At 31.3% G+C, this 25,402-nt stretch overlaps 9 protein-coding genes across 9 annotated transcripts; 4 read left to right on the top strand and 5 right to left on the bottom strand.

Annotated features, from left to right (window-relative positions):
- Nucleotides 1-7: 7 nt before the first annotated feature.
- On the bottom strand, nt 8-862 carry Spt7. Its single transcript, XM_070640103.1, has one exon. It carries the CDS (start codon nt 860-862, stop codon nt 8-10), a length of 855 nt encoding a protein of 284 aa, XP_070496204.1.
- A 416-nt stretch (nt 863-1,278) lies between these two features.
- On the top strand, nt 1,279-2,373 carry LOC139090247 (histone-arginine methyltransferase METTL23). The gene is made up of 2 exons (XM_070639992.1): nt 1,279-1,703; nt 1,767-2,373. The coding sequence occupies exons 1-2, from the start codon at nt 1,316-1,318 to the stop codon at nt 2,084-2,086; spliced, it is 708 nt and encodes a 235-aa protein (XP_070496093.1). The 5' UTR covers nt 1,279-1,315; the 3' UTR covers nt 2,087-2,373.
- Nucleotides 2,077-6,785, bottom strand: Set2 (SET domain containing 2). Its single transcript, XM_070639991.1, has 4 exons — nt 6,648-6,785; nt 6,486-6,576; nt 2,502-6,430; nt 2,077-2,401 (listed from the first exon to the last, which is right to left on the bottom strand). Exons 1-4 carry the CDS (start codon nt 6,702-6,704, stop codon nt 2,213-2,215), a joined length of 4,266 nt encoding a protein of 1,421 aa, XP_070496092.1. The 5' UTR covers nt 6,705-6,785; the 3' UTR covers nt 2,077-2,212.
- Nucleotides 6,786-7,003: 218 nt separating this feature from the next.
- ICA69 (islet cell autoantigen 1-like protein) lies at nt 7,004-8,832 on the top strand. Its single transcript, XM_070639970.1, has 3 exons — nt 7,004-7,147; nt 7,228-7,711; nt 7,771-8,832. The coding sequence occupies exons 1-3, from the start codon at nt 7,062-7,064 to the stop codon at nt 8,476-8,478; spliced, it is 1,278 nt and encodes a 425-aa protein (XP_070496071.1). The 5' UTR covers nt 7,004-7,061; the 3' UTR covers nt 8,479-8,832.
- Nucleotides 7,683-11,640, bottom strand: LOC139090225 (armadillo repeat-containing protein 8-like). The gene is made up of 4 exons (XM_070639969.1): nt 11,458-11,640; nt 10,730-11,159; nt 9,172-10,645; nt 7,683-8,050 (listed from the first exon to the last, which is right to left on the bottom strand). Exons 1-4 carry the CDS (start codon nt 11,482-11,484, stop codon nt 8,014-8,016), a joined length of 1,968 nt encoding a protein of 655 aa, XP_070496070.1. The 5' UTR covers nt 11,485-11,640; the 3' UTR covers nt 7,683-8,013.
- A 189-nt stretch (nt 11,641-11,829) lies between these two features.
- LOC139090208 (protein dj-1beta-like) lies at nt 11,830-12,714 on the top strand. Its single transcript, XM_070639949.1, has 3 exons — nt 11,830-11,989; nt 12,063-12,179; nt 12,280-12,714. Exons 1-3 carry the CDS (start codon nt 11,837-11,839, stop codon nt 12,631-12,633), a joined length of 624 nt encoding a protein of 207 aa, XP_070496050.1. The 5' UTR covers nt 11,830-11,836; the 3' UTR covers nt 12,634-12,714.
- A 93-nt stretch (nt 12,715-12,807) lies between these two features.
- Nucleotides 12,808-14,939, bottom strand: Arp1 (Actin-related protein 1). Its single transcript, XM_070639948.1, has 6 exons — nt 14,780-14,939; nt 14,555-14,619; nt 14,308-14,482; nt 13,781-14,242; nt 13,484-13,720; nt 12,808-13,425 (listed from the first exon to the last, which is right to left on the bottom strand). Exons 1-6 carry the CDS (start codon nt 14,825-14,827, stop codon nt 13,282-13,284), a joined length of 1,131 nt encoding a protein of 376 aa, XP_070496049.1. The 5' UTR covers nt 14,828-14,939; the 3' UTR covers nt 12,808-13,281.
- A 502-nt stretch (nt 14,940-15,441) lies between these two features.
- On the top strand, nt 15,442-17,113 carry Su(fu) (suppressor of fused). Its single transcript, XM_070639933.1, has 2 exons — nt 15,442-16,130; nt 16,196-17,113. Exons 1-2 carry the CDS (start codon nt 15,543-15,545, stop codon nt 16,907-16,909), a joined length of 1,302 nt encoding a protein of 433 aa, XP_070496034.1. The 5' UTR covers nt 15,442-15,542; the 3' UTR covers nt 16,910-17,113.
- Nucleotides 17,114-21,528: 4,415 nt separating this feature from the next.
- LOC139090321 (homeobox protein engrailed-like SMOX-2) lies at nt 21,529-24,484 on the bottom strand. The gene is made up of 4 exons (XM_070640087.1): nt 24,363-24,484; nt 22,347-23,050; nt 22,113-22,283; nt 21,529-21,779 (listed from the first exon to the last, which is right to left on the bottom strand). The coding sequence occupies exons 2-4, from the start codon at nt 23,029-23,031 to the stop codon at nt 21,595-21,597; spliced, it is 1,041 nt and encodes a 346-aa protein (XP_070496188.1). The 5' UTR covers nt 23,032-23,050; nt 24,363-24,484; the 3' UTR covers nt 21,529-21,594.
- Nucleotides 24,485-25,402: the final 918 nt, after the last annotated feature.

Below are 25,402 nucleotides of genomic sequence, written 5' to 3'. Positions count from 1 at the left end.
TTGATCCTTATGTGTCATAATCGTCAAATTCCTGCTTTATTTCCTCTTTCATGTAAAAATGTGATGAAAAGTCAGAGTGTTGGAACTCGTTTAAATTGTATTGGGAATCGACGATATTCTTTAGTTCCGATACTTTCTCTGTAAATTCTGATGCTGTTTTTTGGTGTCGATTGTAAATTTCGTTCTTAAAATAATTAATAAAGACTGCGGATGACTCGCACGTGAGATTAAAGTATGCCTTTTCAAAAGTCAGGACATCGATCTCAGTTTCGGTATCTCGGTCATTATTCGTCAGGACATTAACAATTGATTCCATTAATGCTTTATAGAAATATTCTGTAGAATCGGCAAGCAGCTGTAGAGCTGAATCCTTGATCTCAGTAAAATCATTGATCCTTACAAGTCCACAAATTGACTTTTTTAATGCCATATCCACACATTTTTTATTAATTTTCTGTACGTCTTTAGGCTTGCCATGTGTAAATTCGGAACTGACTGTTGATATAAAGCAGTTGAGATTATTTAAAGTTTTCGGAGCACTGATCCTTTGTGGAAAGGCGTCCAATGTTGTCTGAAGAGTCGGTACAATTTGTTGAAATGTGTATTGGTCATTTTGTGACGTATCTATCAATTCCTCTATTAATTCCTGTTTCTGCTTAAGTCCAACTATTTGATTGACTGTGGAGTTCTTATGCTGTAACTTAATTCGATTCTCTTTCGGCTCAAAATACACAGATGAATGTAAAATTTTCAATTCTGATCTTTTTTCAAACATTACTTGCTTATCCAGCTCTAATTTCTTTGCTAGTTCCTCTTCATTTTGTGGTTTTTCAGTAAATTCGCCCCAATGTGTTCTTTTCATTGTGAAATTTAATAAACTTTTAATAAAATTTGTATTTTTGTTTATTGTACTTATTCCTTTTGATGTTTTCGTTGTGTAGAAGTTTGATGCTAATATTTTTAAGAAACAAGCTATTATTCTTATTCTGTCCGGTGGCATACTATCCTTTTTTGCTGTTTAAGCATTATTTTAAGCGAATAAACAAATTTAGTGTTTTAACGGTTTTCCAATATTCAAATATTGTCAATCAACTGTTCAGTAAATTTCAAAATTTCATTTTCGTTCAGTTTATTTGAATTTTTGAAAATCGTTACTTTTTAAATTTTATTTTTCCGTTGAAATCCTAATTTCCTCTAATTTAATGAAATTATTTTAAAAAGAACTAAAATGCGCATTACGCAATGATACATGACTGCATTCCTACTTAAGCATGTATACAAACAGGTTCATAAAATAAGTTGACTGAATTATTAAATGAAAATAATAATGAATCAAAATAATCACGACAGTAAGACAACAGAAATCGTTAAAAAGTTTAACTTTATGTCAAAAGATGGATCAGAGAACTACGAAGTGAACATAATTGAGATACTTGGTGGTGTTTATAGCTATTATACATGGCCGTGCGCTAAAATTCTAGCACAATTTATTTTCTATATGAGACGATGCATAAAGAACATGAATATCCTGGAAATTGGAGCTGGTACTAGTTTGCCTGGTATATTGGCTAAGAAGCTTGGTGCTAATGTCATATTAAGTGATTCAGCACTGCTAAATAAATCATTAAATCACATTAAACGAATTTGTGCCTGTAATAATTTAAAGCCTGGAGTTGACATTCAAGTAAAAGGATTAACATGGGGTAAGTACTTTATGCTGCGTATTTCTCTGATCCTTACAACTAATCTACAAAATATATTTACAGGAATGATCGGAAATGGATTATTTGATATGTCAAATGACTTAGATTTAATAATTGGATCTGATTGCCTTTATGACAATTTTGTGTTTGAGGATGTTCTGTCTACAATTTCATTCTTATTGGATCAAAATCCAAAAAGCACTTTCATATGCTCTTATCAGTTAAGATCAAGTGACTGGACATTTGAAAATTTATTAAGGAAATGGAATCTGAAATGCAGGAACATAGATCTGGAAGAAGTTGGAAAAGATGCAGGAATCGACATGAAAGACTTAATGGAAGGACATGTCATATATCTATTAGAATTTTATCGTTTGTCATGATAATCGTTAAATCTTTTATTATCAGTAAAGATCAGTATTTTTTTACTAAAATTAACTTATAAGGTCCTAAAACAAGTAGCAAGTTTATTGCTATATTCGCATCTCAAATAAAATATGAATGACAATTCACTGCAGTTTGCTTAAAATACTCTCATAGTCCTGCTCATCGGACTTTCTCTGATACGCTCCTTCAAATTTTGCCATATACTTCTTGATGTATTCTTTTGTCTTCCCTTTTACTGATTCCGTTGCTTTTAAAATACTATTCGACTGTGCACAATGCTTTGACTCCTTCGTTAACACCGAAAACGTGAGCTGGAAAATAATGAAATTTGAATTAGATTAAAAATAAATCGCAAGATTTAAATAAATCCAAGGATTAAGATTAACTAATTAATAGCCACTTGCTGCTTACCTTATGAACTAAACTATTGTAATCCTCATCAGAGCAAATTTTACCATTAACACATGCATCATCACGATATGGCAATAAATATTTTGTGATTTCTTCCTTAATGTCATCCCTAAACTGCTTCTTAATAATCAACTGATCAGCAGGACTCATTTGTGGACCAGGCTTTGTTGGTTTCTTTTGTTTTGATGGATCTATTGGAGATTCTTTCTTTTTAAGGACTTCAGCTTCCTTCTTGATTTTTCTCAGTTTATCTAACTGCTTAGATTTGTTAATTATGTCAAGTTCATCGACAATTTTTGCGAGACTTGCTTCATTTAATGACGAATCTTCCTCATCCTCGTCACCTGAATGCTCAGCATGTTGTTCTCCAAGGAGCATACGACGCTTTTTATCACGTCTTAATTTTTCTTTTACTTCCTTGTAACGTTTCGTTTCTGTTCTCCCATAAAGTTTGTCTTCTTCTGTTCTAGGTCTAATAAACTTCATTGTGCTTAATCCACGACGACTTTTCTTCTTTAAGCATTTCTTAGCTGGAAGTTGTGACAATTTAATTGCCTGATCTGGTGGATTTGACAGCATATTGTTCATTATTTTCTTCTCCAAATCATCTTCCTCAATAACCATGTCATTTGATGGTAAATTTGTTGTCTGTGACTGCAACAGTTGCTTCTTTCTTTTAAGCATGGCCAATAGCTCCTTTAATTCCTCTTCCTCTTCATCTTCAGTCTCAGTTTCCGATTCATCACTATCAAGCTCATGATCATATTCATCATCGGAATTAACATGCAATGGAAGTAATTTTATTGGTGCTTCCCATTGTGGCTGGCGAATTTTCTCATGATAATAGTAAATTCTTCCAAACTTATCAATCGCGTACTTCCAGTGATCAGGCAAATCAATTGGTGGCAAATGATAATCCTCGGGATTTGTTGAAAGAGTTAAAGGCTCATACTTGAAATTATGATGATTTGGTGGAACTGGCACTGTTTGACCCATCAAATTGCAATATTCTCCAGTCACACGATTAACACGAACTGGAACCATCATAGGATGAGTGTTTGTTGGAAGTCCAAATAATTGACAATTATTGTCGTGAAGACCTGCCATTCGTGTCTCTAATTCCTCTTGTGCTACTTTCATTGCATACATTTGACGCCTTTGTTGCCTCTCAACAGGTCCAATTGTCTTTTTATACGATGAATTGAAGTTCCTGTTGTTATTAGCTGTGAATGAATCCTCGCCAAATCTATTCTTATACCGATCATTGTCAATGGAATCAAGTTTGTTATTCTCCTGCCATTCCTCCATCCCTGCTTCTCGTTCATGCTCAATCATAATTTCCTGTTTTTGTTTCTTTGGAATACGGAAGTCTTCCTTTAAAACTTCCCATTTCCTCAACAATTCTGATGCTGTTTCTTTAAGCATTAATTTTGTTGTTGGCAGTTCCTCGAGAACATCAAAAGTTCTAATAAATATTGAATCTTCAGTCTTTTGTTCAAGGGATGTATCTTGTTGGAATTTACTTGCTGCCTTATTTTTCTTTTTGTCAGCCTTTGCCTGCTTCTTCTCCTCTTTTGTCAACTTTTTCTTCTCCAAGTCAATATTTTTCCATTTTTCGACCCTTTCAAGGATTTTGGCATCACGTAGAACTGTCTTGTTAGTTATAGGAAGAAGATCCAGTGCACTCATCAATTCTATACACAAGTATATGTCAGGAATTGAACTTTTAATGCTTATATCACACATCCAGCTATGTAATAATCTTAATCCATTATAATCAAGGAACAATCGACGACATGGAAACTCTCCAGATATTAAGATCTGTAATAGGCGACTTCTTGCGTCTGTATTCTTAGCTCTAACAATTAATCGAGCAAGTCGAATCGTGTGTGCTCTATTTTTCAAGCCTGACTTTATTAAATCATTAATTTCTTCCTCAATTTCGAGATCTTCAAGTGGATCTTGACGCTTTTTGACCTTCCTGACAATTTTTTCGGTCTCTTCCTTCTTAACTTCCTCCTTCTCTTCTGATACAGGCTCATCAATTTCTTCTTCCTTTATTGGTTCTTGTTCATCTACTTCTGATTTTTCAGTCTTTACTTTGCCTTTTTTGGCAACAGCTTTCTTTGGTTTGCCTTTCTTAGCTTTCGGATCCTCAACTTCAAGTTCAACTTCATCTTCACTTTCAGGATTCTCGCCAATCCAGCCACGACAATTTTCTGACTCACAATAGCACTTTTGTGCTTCTTTCCCATATCTTTGAAATTGATAATCGAATGTTATTTCCTCGCCACGTCTAATTTCTCTGATACTAAAGAATCCAACTCTAAGCTCTCCATTTACTGTCCATTTTTGTGTCATGGCATTTGGATCGCATGAATGATTAATAAATCTTGAAATATTTCCCTTAACAGTTGCATCTATAACAGCATTGCTTCTTAATGCCATAAAGTAGTAATGACGATTCTTATCTTTTGAATACTTTTTTGCCCTTTTATCAAACTGCTTATTATTCAGCACCTCGCCAACATATTCAATAATGAATGTTTCTGGTAGAATATCATCATCAGCTCGAATACCAAATCCTTTCTTTTCAGTACGAAAGACGCTGACTGGTGAATAATTGTATCTTTGGAACTGCTGATTATCGCAAAATTCTCCACATCTACATTTTGAACTGCATTCGATGAACAGTAATCTATTAATACAATTATATCGACATCCCATTTCTCCATTTTTCAAGTCCTCTTCTGTCATTGTACAGTCACATTTCATAGTTTTGTTAACTTTACATATTACCTTGTCTGATGACTTCATATAAATGTTATCCTTGATTGTTATAAATTGGCTTAGCCGTTCATCGCATTGTTTAACGTCAAAACTTTCAGGAATAATCACTGGCTCTTGCTTGACTACTTGAGATCCTTCAACACTTTTTATCTCTTCGTCCTTAATTTGTACTGAATCATTTGATTTCTTATTTCCATCCTTTTGATTTTCATTATCGGCATCAGCTTCAGCTAGTTTCTTGTTCCTTGCCTTGAGTTTCTGGGCTTCTTGCATATTTAATGCATTTTCTTTGGCCATAACTATATCCTCTGTTTTAACTACTGGAGTTTCCATGTAAATGCTTTTTAATCTTCTAGATCTTCTTAAAAATGAAAATTCTTCTTCTTCCACAGGTTTTGGTTCCTCCTTAACAGCACTAGGTTCGGGTACATTTTGCTTGACTTCGGCAACTGTTTCGACTTCCTTCATTTCAACATTTTTGTCAGTTTCTGTGACACATGAAGTTTCCTTAATTTCTATTTCCTCAACTTTTACTTCTTCGTCTTTAATTTCTATCAAAGGAGTTTCTTGGATATCCATTTTCTCATCTTTGTCATTAGATTCTGTGATGTCAATGACGTTGGATGTCTCAGAAAGTTCTTGTGGTTCTTCTTTGATTTGTATCGGTTCTTCCTCAACATGTTTCGGAACAATGACTTCATTTTCAGCAGTCGATGCACTTATTTCAGGCTCTTTTTCACTAATACTGAGTGTTTCAACTTGTAAAACTTCTTCAGGCTGCTTTGGCTCTATGTTGGAATTATCAACTTCCTCCTCTTTTATTTCAATCATCTCGACATCTTCCTGCTGGACTTCTTGTTGTGATTTATCTGAGCACTCTTTTGGTTGATCCTCCTTTTCATGCAAACAACAGTCAATTAACTTAATTTCTAATGATTTCATTGCGACTTCAGTTTTCTTTTCGTCAATTTTGTCCAGTTTTTCCTCCTTAATCGTCGTTTCTGTAAGTTCTGTAGATTCTTCGACATTTTTAACTTCGCTAATTGATGATCCCGTAGTCTCTTCAATTAAACTTACTGATAAATTGCTACTTTCTGATACCGAAACATCCAATTGACTGTTTGAGGCTTCATTTTGAGCTGTATAATAAATGATTTTAATTGATTTTTAGCTATTATTGTTTAATTTACTTACGTTTACCACGGGAACTTCGCCTGATAACTTGCTGTTGAATTTGTTCGGCACTTGAACTTTCCGATATGTCAGACTTCTTTCGTCTTCCTCTCTAAATTTTTGATAATTCAAGTTTTCGATTAATTTAAAGCTAATTCCGAGCTAATTTATTGTTTTACTTACTTTTGCTGGAGATTTGATTTCCACAATCACTTTTCCGGACCTTGTTTTCCTCTCCATTGTCCTAAAATCTTTAATTTAAATAAATTTTTGATTTTTCATTGATTGTAAACAAAATTTTTTCAAAAACATTTAAGGGGGTCCGATGTTTTAAAAATTGTATTTTTTAAATTCTCAAAACTTTCAAAACAGTTAGGTTTTTGAAACAATGTTAACTGTTTAAACATGTATTAATAACACTTAGAAGTAGTTATTTCTGAAAATCATATGAATAAATTAAATTAATTTTTATTGTATTATGAATTTTCACAAAGTCACCTATTTTACAAACATGAAACCCCCTCGAGTTTTCACGGAGTTTTTCCATAACAGAAAATTTTCATGACGAAAAAAAATTAAAATTTTCATTTAAAAATAATGAATCACCAATATTGGATCACAAGAAATGCAAAAAAGCTGCAGAGGAAGTTCAATGCAAAAGAGGATGAGAACATTGTGCATAGGTAAGTCACAGTAATCAAGATTTGACAATTTTCATGACAGAAGAAAAATCAATTACAATATGTTCATTAAAATTTTCCAGTGATCTTGAGCTAGACTCAAAAATTGAACTGTTCAAATCGATAAATGAATCAACGACTAATCTATCCAACATAGTTGACAAATATCGTGATGCACTGAATGTCCTGGCAAGTGAAATGGCAAATTTGGGACAATTTTTACGTGATTGTGGGAAAAATTCAGCATCCAGTTCAGGCGTAATGATGAACTCAGGGAAAGTTATAAATTATTTAGGACAACAGCATTTTACAGGCATGTCTGCATTAACAAGAACGTCGCAAGAACTTAATACATTTAAGAGAGCTGTAAATGACAGTAAAGAAACCATCCAATCTATGGAAAAAGAAAGGACTGAATATCGTGCATCGTTAGCTCTTATGAAAAATTGTAGTGCTGATATAGATCCAGATAGTGGACGAGGTTTAGAGAAATTCCGTACATCACAGAAATATGTCAAGTATGCGAAGCAAAAATTCGACAAGTTTTCATTAGCATGCTTACAAAAGGTACCAAATTTAATTACCATTCATGTACAAGTTAAAAACATTTTTCATTAATTACATAGATTGACTTGCTATCTGCTGCTCGTTGCAATTTATTCTCATACTCGCTAGCAGCTTATCAGAATAATTGGATGTCATTATTGTTGAAAAATCAGGAAGTTTTGGAAGCTCACATAAGAATAATTGAGAATGAGCCAAAGAAACATAATTTTAGTGGTGTTTTGAAGGAATTAACACAAGAAATTGCCAGTTCCGAAAATGTCAAACAGTCAGAAGCGATAGAATTGAATGATAATGATCAACGCTTATTCTTTAGTGAGGAATTTAGCGATGGAATTCAGGCTGAAAATAAAGTAGAAAATAATAACGATAAGAATGATGTCAATGCTGCAGAAGTAAAGGCTAATGAAAATGACAAGCTTATTGATTATGAAGCATTTGATGAATTTACAAATTCAGCAAATCTTTTATTGCCTTCACAATTGCTCATGGATGACTCGTTATTCAATCAAAGTGAGATAATGCAAGGAAATGTCGATTTGTTAGGATCATTAATGCCCTCCTCCTCAACAATGCAATCAAGCGACTTGTTAGCATCAAATCAAGCTACAGCAAGCAGCAGCAAAGAAAACACACCACTTTCGCTCAATAAGAATCCATCGAAAAAGTCAAATGACATTAGTAAATGGTTCCAATTATTCTCAGATCTTGATCCATTAAATCAACAAAAGGAAGTTAGAGATGCAAATGAGAACATGCATGCAGCATAAAATAATCTTTTTTATATTCTGTCTGTTTATTTATGGTATATTTTAAATCATATGTGTGATCCAGAGTTGTTATTCGTGAATATTATGCCGAATGCGTCGAAGCGACGTGTGACATGTCGCAATGACATGTGTGACAAAACATTCTAAAACAACTCTGGTGTGATCTGTATTTTTCAACAAAAAATAACTAAGTCATTCCACAGAAAGTAAGAATTGTAAGTAATTCGTGATCTCGTAATGTCCAAAAAAGCTTCAAAAACAAAAAAAGCAACTTTCTAGTCATTTTTCCTTATTTTTTTTGTGTAACTATTATTAAAAGATAATAAATTATTACAAATATAATTCAAACATTTACATAAATTTTCTTTTCTCTGAATTGATCATATATATTTTATAACATTCTTTGTTTTTTTTTAGTGGGTAATATTATAATCATTATATAGGTAGTTAAGCAAAAGGAATGAAAATTTCATAGCGTCATTATCGTAAACAGAATTTATAACACTTATCTACAATTAAAAAACATTTGATTAAATTAATTTTTCTGACAAAACAAGAATATGAGCATTTTTTTGTTGATATTTCAAGATATAACAGATCATATATTATAAAGTTATTAATGAAAAGGATACTGATAATGTTTGCTATGTATGTTATGCTTCTCATCTCTCACTTTTCTATTCATTTACTTACTCATCAAACGATATATCTGTTGGATTTTCTTCCAAAATTTCATTCAATTTCATAATTATGCCAACTTCTTTAAGCTTGTCATGTCTTGAGGATCGATTCATTAAGTTCTTTACAGCAAATAGTGCGCCACTTTGTAGCTTTTGATCGTTCATCACGAGAAAGTCTTTAAGTTTCAATAAAATTTTGTCATCATTTAAAATCAAGTCATGTGCTCCAGCTGCTAAATTTCCTATTATGCATAATGCTTGTTCCTTAATCTCTGACGAATGAGGTGAATCCAAAACCATAATAATTGCATTTAATATTTCCGGTGCATGACTTGCCATTATTGACTCAATGTGAAGGGAAGTTGAGAGTAAATTACGTAAAAGTCCCAATGATTTCATAATTACACGTGTATCGGAATCACCAAGAAGTTGAAATATACGCTCAGTTCCCAATGTATTAATAATTTCTGTTTTAACATGCTGCTCTGCTTGAAATGCCATATTCATTAATGCCCAAGTTCCATTCAATCTTAACGATGCATTTTCATTTCTGGTTAATTCACACAATATTTCAATGGCTCCCGAATCCAATAGACTATCCTTACATGGTGAAAATTCCAACAATAAATTACAAATTGTCGATGACACGACAGTCATCAATTCCGATGATGGTTTATCATGAATTAAATTCATTAATGGTTTCCAAATTTTGTGATCTTGAAATGTCGTGCGTAGCAATTGCACAGATCTCGATAAACTATGTAGACAACGAACAGCAGCCACTTTGACACTTCCATTTTCTTTCAATGCATTCAAAACTTCATCAATCAACCCACGCATATCAATTATTCTCTTCCTAATAGTTTCATCATTGGCTGTTAGTGATGCAAAGCATTTTAATGCCGATTCTTTTGATGAAATGTTGCTGCAATTTAATAAATTCGCGAGATTATTAATTAAATGATTACTAATTGCTGCAAGTCTTTGTAGCTCTGAATCAATTTCTGCTAAATATGCCAATGATTCTGCAGCTTCGCTACGAATTTTCTCATTGAAATCCGGTGAACATAAACGAGCTAAACACGGTAAAGCTTTATAGACAATTTTACTGTCTTCAGACTTAAGGGAAGAAGTGCCGGAACGATAAATATATGTCAAGCATTTGGAAGCATTTAATTGAATTTCGGGTGAATTTGAACGTGAGACTAAGGATGTCAATACTTCAAGTATTGGTTTTCCATGATAATTTGTAGCACAAACGATATCAGATACAGCACGGTTCGTAAAGCACATTGATGCTAAGCATCTTAAACCAGGCAATTGAAGTTCCTCATATTCCGATTGAATTAGTCGTGCAAGGAATGGAATTCCACCTGCTTGCGTTAGATTTAAGCTAGAGTTCAAGATATTTCCTTGTGATGAAAATGAGAGTAATATATTGGCTACGAATGATTGACAATTAATTGATGTGTCTGCTGACGCAAGCTCTAAAATTTTTAAAAACAAGAAATATTTGATAAGGCAAAATTGTTTACCAAGTCAAGTTAGGAGCATAAACAAATTAAACTTACGGATAAGCCTTGATAAAGTGTTGATGTCTTCAGAATATTGGAAGAAGGATGAACGAACTTTATTGGGATATTGCATGATGGTCTTGAGGACACTCAAGCATATTTCAATCATTTTAGGATCTGTGGACGACGACAATGCTAAATTTAAGAGAATTTCTTCTGTTCCATATTTATCAAGATCTTGAACGAGATCCTCTGTCCCTTTGGCCAATGAGTTTATTATAATCAATACATTTAAACGAAGATACAGTGGCTTATTATCATTCTGGATGAGTGTCAGCAATCGTGGAACGACTCCTTGCTGTATGATGAATTTCTTCTGTTTATTAGACCCAATTACGAGATTTTTAATCTTATTTGTTGCCTCAAAACATGCATCATCATTCTCCGAAAACAAATTATCCATATATGATCGAAAGCTTTCAACTTCCTATAAGAATAATAATAAAAATCCAGCGATAAGCTTTTTGTCCATACAAACTTGCACAATAATAAAATAATACATTAGAGGGAAAATATTCTGAATGTCAAGGTTATGTTATCATTAACTTCTCATAACTTTCTAATCATTTAATCTCTTAAAAACACATTAAAATGCTAAATAATGACTTAAAAGTCATTAAATTGCACTTTTCGCTTGCTTTGATTTCAAAATATCCCGAACGATCCAGAACTTTCGTATGAAAATTTCGTGAAAAATTTTGCCGATTTTCATCTCCGATTCTTACCATGAAACAGCATATTTCCGTGGCCATTCTTATGTTAATACTACACAATAAACTTTGAAAAACCTTTTAATCACTCTTATTCTTTTGGCAAACTTCTGATATCTGATCAATTTAATATAATTTACTTGAAAATATTAAAAATATTAAGTTTTTTACAATCCCCTTTTCCTATGCTCCAGCTAATCCCTGTCATTCGCATACAGTTCTTTTCTTAATTACTTTAATACAATATAATTCTCTGTCTCGATGAGATACTCAACTTTATTAGACATATTCATATTGTATTTAATCTATAATTAGCACAGGAGTTTAAGTTTTATGACAGAAAATTGCATAAAAAGAAATTTTTTTTCATGGACATTCATATAAGGGGACAACAATGTTGAGAAATTGTCAAAAACTTTTGCGCATTTACTCAAAATCTTTAATTCACTTTAAATATTCAAATATGTCATCTGCATTAGTAATTTTACCACCTGGTGCTGAGGAAGTAGAATTTGTAGGCACAGTTGATCTTTTGAGACGTGGTGGAGTGAGTATTTACATTAAAAATCATTTTCAACTTCATTGTTATTGATTGAACAATGCAAAATTTTTGACAATAGATTACAGTAACAGTTGGTGGATTAGATGGAAAAGATCCAGTAAAATGCTCACGAGATGTTGTTATTGTTCCTGATGTTGATTTGAAGGACGTAGCAAAAAATTCATTCGATGCAATCGTAAGTTTAAAAATAGTTTTCTATAAATGGAAAATCTTGATACACAAATAAGCCGGCTAGAAACAATCTGTTCATCTGCATATATTTTTCTCTCACACAGGTTCTTCCCGGCGGATTAGGTGCTGCAAAGTCATTATCTGAATCGTCATTAGCAGGTGATATTTTAAAGAATCAAGAAAAAGAAGGAAAGCTTATTGCTGCAATTTGTGCTTCACCGGCTATGGTCTTTAAAGCTCATGGAATTGGACATAACAAAAAGATTACATGTTATCCATCATTCAAAGATGATTTAGGAAGCGAATATACATTTGTTGATGAAAAGGTTGTTCAAGATGGTCAATTGATTACTTCACAAGGTCCCTCAACTGTTTTTGCTTTTGCCTTGAAAATTGTCGAAAGCTTAAGCGGAAAAGACAAGTCTGATACTGTTGCAAAACAAATTTTATATGCTTAAAGCTTTTTAAATTTATTATTAAAAATGTAGAGCATAATCTCTGCATGTAAAAAATAAAAGATCTAAGTCAACTAAGGAATAGCTAATTTGTTTTAATCCTAGGATTAAATTTAAATCCAGCGAGATTTAAAAATTAAATTTTTGCTGCGGCTTAGTGAAATGAACGCAAATTAATTAAAGGTATTAAAAGGCTCATGATGAACTTTATTGAAATAAATTAAATAGATGCCGTATATATAAATGTCGAAATTTTGCATAATAAGTAGATATTTAAAGCTTTTTGAGGCTTTTATTCAATTGTTGCTTGCAAATGGAATCTCGAATTATGAATATCATTTGGAATAAAAAGTAGTGATTAGTAGAGTTGCGCATGCAAATTATAAAAATGAAGGAAAAATTATGATTTTAACAAGAACAAAGGTCCTGAAGATTTAATAGCAAATAATAGTAATAATGATAACTATAATTATTATATTTATATGATGTTAATGTTACTAGAATAAGTATCCTATAAAGATTTTGCCTTAGTTTTACTTGATTTGCATATTCTTTATATATTTTTGCGCACGATCTTCTTTACCACAAATGCATTAAACATTTCCTAACTTAAAATTTATTAATTTAAACACAATTTGAGATGATTTTCTTTTAGAATGTCTTTCTATGAACAGCACGTTGTCCTTCCTCGTCAAACTCGCGCTTTGATATCCACATTTTCTTGAATGTATCCAGAGAAGCTAAAATTGATCCACCCATCCATGTTGAGTAAAGTCTTTCTTGCGGTGCCGCAATCTATAAACAGTAATTATTAGCTAGATCCCTAAAGTTAATTAAATAACTGTAGTCTTACTCGAATTTTCATATCCTTGGCCACATTTTTCTTAATCTCTTGAAGTAATCGATCACCAAAGTTCTTAAAGAGCGTTGATCCACCACTAAGCACAATATTTTGATACAACATTTTTCTCAGATCCATGTCAGATTTCTGAATTGAGTACATCAATACTTCGTGAATGCCTTCACACTCCTCACCTATCAAATCAGGTCTAAAAAGAACTTCTGGTGCTCGGAAACGTGCTTGACCAATCTAAAATAAACGTCACAAAATTTTATAACTGTAAATTAGCTATAGAAGGTGTCAATTTACCTCAAGAGTGTTTCCGTCAGGAAGTACGTAACCAATTTTATCTGTATCCATACTTTCTTCTTTCTGAAGATTAGTAGCCAGATAGCAAACTTTCTCTTTAATCATCTTAACAATTTCAAACTCGGCAGTTGTGCGGAAATTAAAACCTTCTTTTCGAATAAGTGCTTTAAGGTATCTAGAGACATCTCGTCCCGCAATATCGACCCTCATTATACTATGAGGCATTGCAAAACCTTCATAAATTGGAACTGAATGAGTAACACCATCACCAGAATCAAGCACGACACCAGTAACTCTGCCTGTTGCGTATAAGCTTAAAACTGCTTGCATAGAAACGAAAAGTGCAGGAACATTGAAAGTTTCAAAGAAAATTTCTGCTGATTTCTCACGATTCTTTCGAGGATTTAATGGTGCTTCTGTCAATAAAACAGGATGTTCTTCAGAAAATGTTGACAATTGGTCCTAAAATAAGCAAATAATTGTTAGATACAAGCAATTAACAAGATCCAGAAAGTGTTTGTTTTTACCTTTCCATATATATGAGTCCAGATTCTTTCCATATCATTCCAATCTGTGATAATTCCATGTTCCATAGGATATTTAATGCTAAGTAATCCACGATGATCATCCGCTCTTTGACCTACAAACATATCACCTTCTAAAGCTCCTGCCATCACTCGTATATGCTTTGGTCTCCCCATACTAACAAAATATAAGGTAAATAAATTTATGATGTCATCGATTGACAGCAATTTTTCTATAAATATCACTTACTAATTGGGAAAAATACATTTGGGTATTTGATCTCCAGCAAAACCAGCTTTGATGATACCGGAACCCTAAAGAAAAGAACATAATTAAATTTTTCATCAAAAGTTTTCTTTTTTCATATGGGCGATTTTTGATGATGATTCATTTATTGAATTCATGCGGCTCATTTCGTCAAAATTACGGTAAATTGTATAAAAACTCGATACTATAATGCATTATTATACTCACATTATCTATGACAACAGGTTGATTCACAATTACATCATAAGCCTCCATTATATCCTATGTTTTTTAAATAATTTTTAATGTTTTGGATTTTTTCTATATGAATATATATATAGGGGGTCCACGATTTGCATAACTGTTTAGACCAATCAGAAGAATCTTGTGCAAATTGACGTAATGCAAAACAAGAGCCCCTGTAGATCTAACATTAACTGTGATTTGTCGGCAAGGCTTTACAATATTAGTTTTTGAAAACCGGTTTACTAATTCCTAATCTCAAACACTTGTGGATGAGTTAAAGTATATAAATAGACAACAAAACATATTTAAGTGCAACGGTTTTTCAAAATTTGAAAAAAAGAATTGTTTGAAATAAAAATTTTCAAAAGTTCGTTGATTTTCTGCAAAACTTAAATTATTTTAACTAAGCTAGCTGAGTTAACAAAATTAATTGATAATTATTCATTTCTTTAACTTATCATGTTAGCAATGGAGTGTACCAGTAAAAAAAATCAAATAAACTCAAAAATCGCCCAATGAATTTACCGGACAGATCATTTTCAAATATTTGATCTACAAGGGGTCTACAAATTGTACAATTTTCATTTTGACTGAAATTTCAAAGAAAATTATAACAATTAAAACCTGAGATCCTCTTCCTAGAAGTAAACAAACATCATACTGGATTTTTTTAAAAAGTTTAATTTTATTATTTGTGTGAATATTAGTGTGTGGAAATATTCAGAATATCAGTAAATTTACTAAAATGCATAGTAACTTTTCTGTAAACATGCCAAGTTGGCTTTATCCTGGAATGCGAGCAATTTATCAGAGTTTATTTGGAATCTATAGAGAAAGTAATCCTTTGGTGATATCTACAGTCAACAAAATCTGGCAATTTCCAAATTCCAATGAAGTTCTTGACTATATTTTCATATATCTCAATGCTGGATCTATAGAAGAGAACGTACCACCTCATTGGCACTATGTAAGCTTAGGTTTATCAGATTTATATGGCGATAGTCGCATACATCCAATAGATCCAACAGCAAGCAGTTCAGATAGATTAAGTGGATTTGGTATAGAATTAACGATGAGAATTAAAAAGTATTCAGAAATATCACCTCCAAGTTGGCCAGCTCAATTAATGCAGCAACTGGCTAAATATGTGTTCGTCTCCAGAAATAAGCTTTTACCTAATGACTATTTGCCTTGGAATAAGCCGCTTGATCCCGGCAATGAGGATTGTGTAATTAAACACATGCTAATTGCACTAGATTGTCAATTAAAAAGGATCAAAACTGTTCTTGGACATGTCTCATTCTGCCAAATTGTCGGAGTTACTGACGAAGAGGTAAGGTCTAAAAATGTTATAACGCCATTATTTTATTCTAATCATGTATCTCTAATATAATATAGCTCAATTGCTCACAATCATATAACGTGAAGCAAGTATTGGAAGTATTAAAGCAAGATCCATCGACCGGCGGAATATCTTTAATTACAGACATGCAGAGGACAAGAAGTGTATTTGATCTATTTCCACAGACTCTGAGAGCACTTGAGGATGATTTGGAACGTGAAGGATCAGATCTAGCCGGAGTAAATGGAGAATTTTTCTACAGAGAGTTACCTAAAATTGCAATTAAGACATCTTTGTGCCTTACCATGTCGGATTCAGAGAAGTCACTTGATTTTACAAGACATCTTGGTCGTTTAGATATTCGAACAAGTGCTGAATTAAATGCACACCATTCATCACCATTTTTGGCATTTTCAAGGCACTTGCCTGTATTTCTTGACGGAGTTGAAATCATTTTTTCTCCAAATACGGCAAAATTCTTAAAACTTGCATTTAAGCATCGTCTAGGAAAGGGACATCATTTTACGTTCCAAAATCCAGACACTCACCTCACATTTGTAACTGATAATGTCAGCGGCTGTTTTGTCACAAATGAGCAGCCTTATGCATTAAATGGTAAATGGCTACAAATTCGCATTGACAAAGAGTTTTTAAATACAATCATAGAATCTATTCAAGAATTTGATGCTGAAAATTCACAGCATCTTCCGCGAATCTTTGATTTTCCTGAAAAGAATCTCCGATTTATAGTTAATAATTTAGGTACTTAAATGGACGAAGAAGATTAATCTGAAAAATATATTTTAAAATTCTTTTATCTGCAACTAACGTCTTCCTAATATTAAGAAGTGATATAACAAAGAGAAATCTCATAAAATGTGCCTTTTAACAGACTACTTGACTGACTATTCATGTTTTTTTGTAGTTCTTCTATATATTTTTTAATAAAAAATAAATAAAAATGCAATAAAATATTAATTTGTCTCCTTTTTTAAGCCACTCAACATCCACTTGCTTTGTTGTCATTATCTTCCTTAATATCATTTGATTTATCTCTCGCTTGAAATGTGTAATTTGTCAGGGTTGATAATCGATTTCACATGGACACGTGCTTCATGTTGTTTAACTTTTAATTTTGATTCACTTGCTTTACAGCTTGTACGTACGAGGAATTGACTCAGTTTTAAATACATCGGAAGCAACCCCTCTTATTATAAAATTAAATGCCACTTTTATCCCTCGTTAAACTTTTTAATAAAATATTTCAACAATGCACGACAATGAATGAATAAAAAAAAGAGAGAATCGGGATGAAAAAATATTTGCTTTATAATGCCTGCCTGCTTATTATGAGGCAAGAAGACGATTTGTGATCGCATCAACACTATAATTTGTATATTTTTCATAGCAATAACATCTAATTGCATATCAAATATTGTCCTTTCCTTGCCTACCCTCCCTCACTTCATGCCTTATTTAATAACAATTTTAATATTTATTGTTATTAGCTTTTAATGTGATGATGATACGGATTTAATAAAATAAAATATGCTCAAGAATGTCAATAAAAATAAGGAACGAAAAAGAAGAGGATATAAAAGTTATTGAGAGAAAAAATGTCATTTTTAATATCATTATATTCACATGATCTATCGTGGCTCAAAGAAATGCGTCCCTTTTTACCAAATACCTCAAACATCCTCAGCATGTTATGTATGATTTTGTTATAAATGTTAAAATGACAAATATTTAATAAATCATCCAGTAAACATACACTCTTGTTAATAATATTAAAAACAATCTGTGCAGGGATTACAAGTTCTTTTGCAAAGTGGATTTTTTGTATCTGCTTGTATATTGTGTATAACATGGAAATGTTTAGAATTCATAATATTGAACAGAGCTCGTATGGACGTATGGAAAAGTCAAGTCATTTATACAAAATTCGAGTCGATTTCTGGCTCTGATATTGAAGATTTGAATTTTAAAGCTCTTTAACGTTTTTCAAAATTTTGAATTTGAAGTTCAAAAATTTAACGTTCTTTAAAATTTTAAATTTAAAGTTCAATTTTTAAGGTTGAAAATTTTACTAAAATTGAATTTGTTGAAAAACGATGAATAAGTCCTTTAATTGCCGTAACTTTTAAACCTAATCTAATAAAAATGATAGCTTAGATGTTGCTTTATGTGTTAGATTAATTTAAATGAAACTATATTAGTGATTAAGCAAGATATTTTAGATTTTTTGGATTCAACAAATTTGGTTAAATTTTGAAATCATTTTCATAAAATTTGAAAATAAATTGACCGTTATAAACCTTATTTGACTAAATTTATTAAATTTGGTTTTGGACAGATCTAATTCAACATAATTCGTTGAAATGTCTTTACAACATATTTGTAAATAGCTCAAATTCGACTGATGTACCATAATCCTAAGTTTGCGCATTGTAATCCAGTTTAAACATTGTTATCTAACAACATAATGAGTACTCAGCATGGATATAACACGTATAAAGCAGCACGAGTAAAGCAGGCGATAATTACAGATTTTTAATAATAATTAACTTTTTACCATTAATCGAATGACATTACAAAATCGAATTAATCTTTCCCTCCTTCCACTTGCTATCATTAATGAGGGTAATATGCTTTATGCTCATTTATTTAATTAACGAAAATGATGATCATAATAAGGGTCATTCTTATTTTTTTTTTTCGCTGTTGTCATGAAAACTCATTATCTCATTACTGTAACTGATGAAAAAGGATGACAAGAAATTATTATAATGACTAAATAATTAATTCGATATGGACAACATGTTTGTAACTCGTAATTGGATTACGTATAGCAGATTATATTTAAATAGAGGAACAAAAAAAATTAATGTTTCTTGAATAAATGAGCATTTAATGTAGAGAATAGCTTAGCTTTTATCAAAAGATTTCCACCTCATGAAAATGTGGAGAGAAAATGAAGAAAAATTGTTGTAACATTTCATTAACCATTTTTTTATATTAACGCAAGCGCTTTAGAAGGAAAGATTAAGAGATATGCTGGCATTTCTCCCCAATTTAATAAGAGAAGGAAAATATTTTTTAATACTCCATTATATTACAGCTCTAATAGCATGATATAACTAACTTTATATCATTAGATTTAGGTATTTAATGTAAAGAAGTATTTAAAGGATCTAAAATATGTATGAAAGTATGAGATGGATTTTAAAGGATGTTAAATTGTTAGATTTTTACCACTGGTTTTCTAAATTTTGAATCTAACGCAATTTAGAATTTTGGAGTAATTTCAAAAATTAACGGCTTTCAAAGTTTTGAATTATCTAAGTAATTCAAAGTTAACAGTTTTCAAAAATTTGAATTCGTTAATTTCAAAAACAAAATTTAGTTTCAAAATTCTGAATTTGGTAGTTTCAAAAATTAACGGTTTTCAAAATTTTGGATTTTATGAAATTTCATGCTCAATTTGAAAATTTTGACCGTTAATTTAATTAAATTTCCTTTGAATTGAAATTCACACCAAAATAAGTATAATCGAGTAAAGACATACAGTGGCGAAATCTGTGAGTATAACATACATAATGTCCTTAATATGGACATGAACAAACATAATACCTTAAATAAAACACAGGCTAATCTTCAAGTAGAATGATCATGATGATGATTATCTGCTTTTCATCAATAGCCTGTCCCCATTCACGGCGCCACGCTTGCATCAGATCCAAGGATGTACTCGTGCAGCGTGGTGTGACAAACAAGCCAACAAAGTAGGATAAACATGACAATTTTTTCAACAAAGTAGGTATTTTTTAATGAATCGAGTAGCATAAAAATTGATGAAAATTTCCTTTGTACCGTCTACTTTGATGATCAAATTTTTAATCTAACGTAGGCGTGTTATATCCCTTCTCGACTGTTATCTATTATGAATTCATAATTTTTATTTTCTATCCTTTGGTATCCTCGTCAACATTTAATAAACGATTTTATGAATCTCTCTACTATCTCTTTCCTTCCCATCGTGTCTATCTATCTATGCTCGTTCAATGACGATGGCATACATTTTTAATGGTAAAATCCACCATCATGAAATTTTCTCCTCTTTTTAAAAAAACAAAAAAAAAAAATCAGAAAATAATATTAAAACAAGAGAAAAAGTTCATAACTCAATATTATCCGGCCTTTCATATTGCCTTTGATGTATTTTTCTTTCTTCTTTCAAAAAGAGGGAAATATGAATCCGCTGTTTTAAAACCAAGCAAGCAAGGCAGGCAGGCAGCATATAAAGTAGAAGAAATAACATTGGAGCGCTCACGTTTCTCATCAAACATTATCCATGATACAAGTATTTTGAATGAAAAGTTTTATACATCATAACAGTTGCTGTGCTGTATAACAATATTATATCTTTCGCAATAATATATATATGCGGTTTTTGAAATTTATTTATGCTTTGTAAAAAAAAATTGTGCGGTAAGTTATGAAATATAAAATGTACAGAACAAAGCAGTTTGTTAAAGGCTATCACATATTTTTTTTTTTTATATTGGATGAGACTTTTGAGCTCATTTCTCTTTGTTCTTTTTAAAGCTCTAAAGGATTTTTGTAGCAATGTAGGGGTTGAAATTTAATCGCAGGATTAAAATTAATCGTAGGATTAAAAAGTCGAGTTTAAATAAATTCGAGGACATAAAATGAATTGTTGGCTGTTATATAGTTTCTATGCTTTTGTAATGGAATCTAGAACTCAAAATGAGCATTTAATAACAAGCTTTCCATAATTCAAAAAATGTCTGAATTTATAATCAAATCTGTTCAGAAATCAATAGTTCGAGTCATTTCAGAACAAATATTCAAAAAATAGCCGGTGAAAATTAACGTCTGTTCACTAATCAAAAGTTCATGTTATTTCAGTTCAAAAATTCAAAAAATAACCGTTGACAATTAATGTCTGTTCAGTAATCAAAAGTTCATGTCATTTCAGTACAAATGTTTAAAAAATTGGTAAAGTCTGTTCAGTAATCATAAGTTCATGTCATTTCAGTACAAATATTCAAAAAATAACCGTTGACAAATTCTTAAACTAATTAAATGGATTGTCATAATAATTTTATATAAATGTGAAATAAGTATCTTTATTAAAATCGAAATCCTCGATCTATATTTACATTTATGAGGATGAAATTCTTTAAATTTTCATATTTTCATCTATATATACATTTCGTTCCATTGATGATATGCTCATCATCATTATCATCATTAAACAAAACTATTTTGATGAAAAGCATTCTCAGGATTAATTCATCAATAGAGAAGCAAATTAAGTGAAATATCGATTAATTTGAATGTTAATGTTAAATGATTCGTAAAAAAGGAAAAAAATTACTGAATTCAATTATGCTTGAAATTGAATTTTTTTTATGTATATTTTTATATTTTAATCGTCGGCATCACTTACATTCTGTTCATCATCTGACTGTGCAGATTCTTCCTTTGGTGGTATTGTTGACATTGTTATTTGTTGTTGTCGTTGACGAGCGATTGCTAAATGCTGTTGTGTCATCTCAAAGTGCTGTTTACGACTCTTAATTCGTCTGTTTTGAAACCAAACCTTTACTTGGGCTGTTTTGATAGAAGAAAGAGAAAATAAGTATTATTATCGAGTTATTTTACAAAAATGTTCCAGTTTTCAACTGTCAAAAATTTGAATATAATGTAAACACTAACACTATCAAAGAAAATTGTCAAATTATGAATTGCGAAATTTTGTCCTTTTAATTGAGTCTCCTTAGCACAGAAGCATTGCAAATGTTTATTTATTCACTAATCTAACTAACAAAAGTTTAAAAATAATGCATTTATTGCTATTTCTGTAGAAAATTGAAAATGTAATTTTACAAATTTCTTTGTGTGTGTTAGTTTTCAAAATTTCGGAAGAATCAAGGAAAAACTCACCTTCTGTTAACTGTAGAGTATGTGCAAGATATAATCTTTCAGGACCGACCATATACTGTTGTCTCTCAAACTCAGCTTCCAATCTCTCTAATTGCTCAGGTGTGAAAATTGTTCGAACACGCTTACTTTTCAATGAAATTGACGACGACTTGTTCTTGTTACCAAAATGATCTAATTAATGTAAATATTAATTAAATTATGTCTGATCATAATGTGCTAGAAGTAGCTACATACCCACTCGACTGCTTCTGTCTCGAGCAAAAGCTTTATTTAATAAATTGGCACTCATATGATTTCGTATTGTTGATCCTGATTGTGAGCTCATCTCGTTAATATTTCGATTATAATTAACATTAAATTCCGAATTAACATGCTGTTTATGTAAATGCTCTTGATAAGTTGTATTAGAGGTGATATTATTATTGTCATAAATGCATTGTTCTAATGGCATTTGTGTCGAAGAATTTTCTGATGATTGCTGTAATATGTAGTTGTGTCGATTGTCATTATCAAATTTTTGAAACAGCTTACTGTGTGTTGCTAAGTTAATTATATTTGGAAAATCTGGTGAATTGTAATCATTTATCACTGAAGAATTCTCTTCAATCTCACGTGATTGTAATGCTTGTAATGGATTTACAGAATTCTTTTTTAAACCAAGAATGGCTGCAATTGTGAATGATTTACCGATACTCTCATTCGATGCGACGTCAAGCGATGTGTTTGAATTGTTACTGCTGTGATCGTGAATTTCCAATTTTGTACGCTCGTCACTTTGCAACTCCTCACCAATCATACGATTTGAATGCAATATTGTATTGTTTGTTCCGTTGATTGAGGAATGTAATTGAAGCAAATGTGTGAATGAGTTTGTATGGTATTTTGGTGGCTGATAGATCATTTTATTCGACTGAATCATAGATTAGTTCACAATCTTTCTGTATTGATAAAAATTGTTTAAGAAAGTTAGTTTGTGAAGATATAGAACCGGGATTATGTAATTAAGATATGACATTTGGTTTCTTGATGGTTCTTGATTGAATGACATAAGTTTACTTTGATTTAACATTAGAGATTGTAGTTTTAAACCGATTGCGAATGATTTAGAATCAAAAATTGATGATTTCGAACAGACTAAATGCGTGCTCAATTAGTTGAATGAGAATTGCAATCTAAATAAGAACTAGTTGTACTATTCAATTAGAAGATACATCCAGAAGAAGATTAAAATTATTTGTCATAAATGACATTTTTGCTGTTTTCGAACTCTGCAAAAATGCATGACCCAGAGCTATCCATTGTTTTTGTGTGGCCCAAACCTAGTTGGTGTGACTAGAAACAGCGATAAAGCACCAAATGCGACTAGACTTTAACTGGAATCGAACCCGGTTTATTACAGTCAATTGTCCGACGCTTTTATCACTACGTAACTGCTGGATGTCATGAATAATTTATTTCAATCGGGTTAACTTAATTTAAACAAACACTAAGCTGGCTAGAAATGCTCAGTTGAGTTCAGATCATACCATAAATGGAATTTCACTTAGAGTTACTTTCTTAAGAATTTTTTTTCTTCAATTTTTTAAAAATTCAGAAAAAACTATATTTTTATTCCGGAGAACAATTAAGATGTTTTTATCCTAAAAATTATTTTCTTTCTATTTTCATTACATTAAAGAAATTGATCAAAGGAACCTTTTAGGAATCTCAATTTTACATTTTAAAATAACAATCAGATTTATGATCTGCGCCGGTTTCTTAAGGATTTGTCTTTTAATATCAAGAAAGAGTAGTCAAGTCATAAACTAAAATTCAAATATAATAAATTTGCTGGCTGAATTTTAAGATTCAAAACTCAAATTAATTTTAAAAAATTTCAAAAATTCACAATTTAAACTTTAAATTTTAAAGTTCACAAAACCTTGCACAAAAATTAATTTGCACTATCAATTAAAATGTATCCATAGACATCCACTTAACACTAAAATGAATTTAATTGAAATCCGATTGAAACAATTCAACTCAATTTTCATTTTGCATTGTCATTTATGTAGAGTAGAGTAATCCAATATTTAATTAAATAACAGAACTTAAAAGAATGTGAACAAAAGGTAGGAACAAGTTGAGAATTTGTAATTAAAAGTCTTTAAATGAAACAATATATCACATCTATTGTTATTAATTGATGCATAAAATTTGCGACACAATAACTTGAATTTGTAAGATTTCCGACGGATGGGATCCACTTACCCAACATATGTGTAAATTAATCCAAAAATTTTTATTATTCTTCAAATTGTCTTGTAATATTTCAAAAATGCACAAATGACACAAATTTGATCACTGTCCATATAAATATATAATCCACAATGAACACAAGTTAATCCGTTCCTTATTATTTCTTTAATTTAATTTAAGCAAATGAAGATAATAATATTTTTTTTCATAAGCTACGAACCGACCTCTTTTAAGACTGACTGCGAATTAAATGAACATAAAAATATATATTGTGAAAAACACAGGAGATGAAGCTTTACAATGAAATGCAATAAACCACAAACAGAAATCTCAAATGGGGTATCACAGTACAATAAAAAAAATCCCATTAGCATCATTATAAGCCATATATACAGCACGAAAAAAACATTTTCTCTCTCTTATACCAAACCAAAACTTTTTATTCCCTCATGTGCTCATGCTCATCTCAGAGATTTGGACGAATAAAAAGAGCTATAAAAGTCGGGTCGGGGTAAAATTTGTGAAGGGTGGGAAAACAATTTAACAGCAACAACAATAACGACGAGAAAAATAACAAAATAATCTTCACAAAATGAGATGAATCCTTTAACAACATAATAAATGTTTCGTTATTAGTTAGGTGGAATTTTTATGTTGTGGAATGGATGGAAGTGGGAAATGACATGGCAATACTGGGGAAGGAATAACTTTTACAATTGTTTCCTTACTTTTGACACCCAAATGATTTAGGTTTTAAAACTTAAAAATCGATAATAAAATTGGATCTTATTAAGGAATTAACATTCTTTCCTTCAGGAATCATTTGGAGCGAATGGGCATTTGTGATGTGAATTAACAGTTGCTCTAATTACCCAATTAGAAATAGTATATCTTACAGCTAATTGACAATTTAAATTTATCTAATTATGGTGAAAAAAAGAGAAAATTGAGCATTTAAGAAGAGACAAATCTTCGTTTAATGAGTAGCACTGCTTGGTAATCTTACTGTTGTTGGTATATGCAGTTTGTCGTGGCACAATATCTCATCAAAA

This window comes from Chironomus tepperi, unplaced genomic scaffold, assembly GCF_022539635.2.
Source record: "Chironomus tepperi strain 1889 unplaced genomic scaffold, CSIRO-AGI_Ctep_v1 contig_217, whole genome shotgun sequence".
NCBI classification, from domain to species: domain Eukaryota; kingdom Metazoa; phylum Arthropoda; class Insecta; order Diptera; family Chironomidae; genus Chironomus; species Chironomus tepperi.
This window is presented reverse-complemented; position numbering and strand designations above follow the sequence as displayed.

Coding starts and splice junctions, on each gene's coding strand:
- Spt7 (XM_070640103.1), bottom strand. CDS start 862: ATGAAAAGAACACATTGGGGCGAATTTACTGAAAAACCACAAAATGAA.
- LOC139090247 (XM_070639992.1), top strand. CDS start 1,316: ATGAAAATAATAATGAATCAAAATAATCACGACAGTAAGACAACAGAA. Junction 1,704..1,766: donor AGTAAAAGGATTAACATGGG/GTAAGTACTTTA, acceptor ATATATTTACAG/GAATGATCGGAAATGGATTA.
- Set2 (XM_070639991.1), bottom strand. CDS start 6,704: ATGGAGAGGAAAACAAGGTCCGGAAAAGTGATTGTGGAAATCAAATCT. Junction 6,431..6,485: donor GCGAAGTTCCCGTGGTAAAC/GTAAGTAAATTA, acceptor TTTATTATACAG/CTCAAAATGAAGCCTCAAAC. Junction 2,402..2,501: donor ACAATAGTTTAGTTCATAAG/GTAAGCAGCAAG, acceptor ATTATTTTCCAG/CTCACGTTTTCGGTGTTAAC.
- ICA69 (XM_070639970.1), top strand. CDS start 7,062: ATGAATCACCAATATTGGATCACAAGAAATGCAAAAAAGCTGCAGAGG. Junction 7,148..7,227: donor GATGAGAACATTGTGCATAG/GTAAGTCACAGT, acceptor AAAATTTTCCAG/TGATCTTGAGCTAGACTCAA. Junction 7,712..7,770: donor CATTAGCATGCTTACAAAAG/GTACCAAATTTA, acceptor TTAATTACATAG/ATTGACTTGCTATCTGCTGC.
- LOC139090225 (XM_070639969.1), bottom strand. CDS start 11,484: ATGGCCACGGAAATATGCTGTTTCATG. Junction 11,160..11,457: donor CGGAAATATGCTGTTTCATG/GTAAGAATCGGA, acceptor TTATTCTTATAG/GAAGTTGAAAGCTTTCGATC. Junction 8,051..9,171: donor ACAGATATATCGTTTGATGA/GTAAGTAAATGA, acceptor CTTTATTTTCAG/CCTGAATTCCATCGCTAAAT.
- LOC139090208 (XM_070639949.1), top strand. CDS start 11,837: ATGTTGAGAAATTGTCAAAAACTTTTGCGCATTTACTCAAAATCTTTA. Junction 11,990..12,062: donor ATCTTTTGAGACGTGGTGGA/GTGAGTATTTAC, acceptor TTTTGACAATAG/ATTACAGTAACAGTTGGTGG. Junction 12,180..12,279: donor AAAATTCATTCGATGCAATC/GTAAGTTTAAAA, acceptor TCTCTCACACAG/GTTCTTCCCGGCGGATTAGG.
- Arp1 (XM_070639948.1), bottom strand. CDS start 14,827: ATGGAGGCTTATGATGTAATTGTGAATCAACCTGTTGTCATAGATAAT. Junction 14,483..14,554: donor AAATGTATTTTTCCCAATTA/GTAAGTGATATT, acceptor ATATTTTGTTAG/TATGGGGAGACCAAAGCATA. Junction 13,426..13,483: donor CCAAGGATATGAAAATTCGA/GTAAGACTACAG, acceptor TACTGTTTATAG/ATTGCGGCACCGCAAGAAAG.
- LOC139090321 (XM_070640087.1), bottom strand. CDS start 23,031: ATGATTCAGTCGAATAAAATGATCTATCAGCCACCAAAATACCATACA. Junction 22,284..22,346: donor AGACAGAAGCAGTCGAGTGG/GTATGTAGCTAC, acceptor TACATTAATTAG/ATCATTTTGGTAACAAGAAC. Junction 21,780..22,112: donor TACTCTACAGTTAACAGAAG/GTGAGTTTTTCC, acceptor CTATCAAAACAG/CCCAAGTAAAGGTTTGGTTT.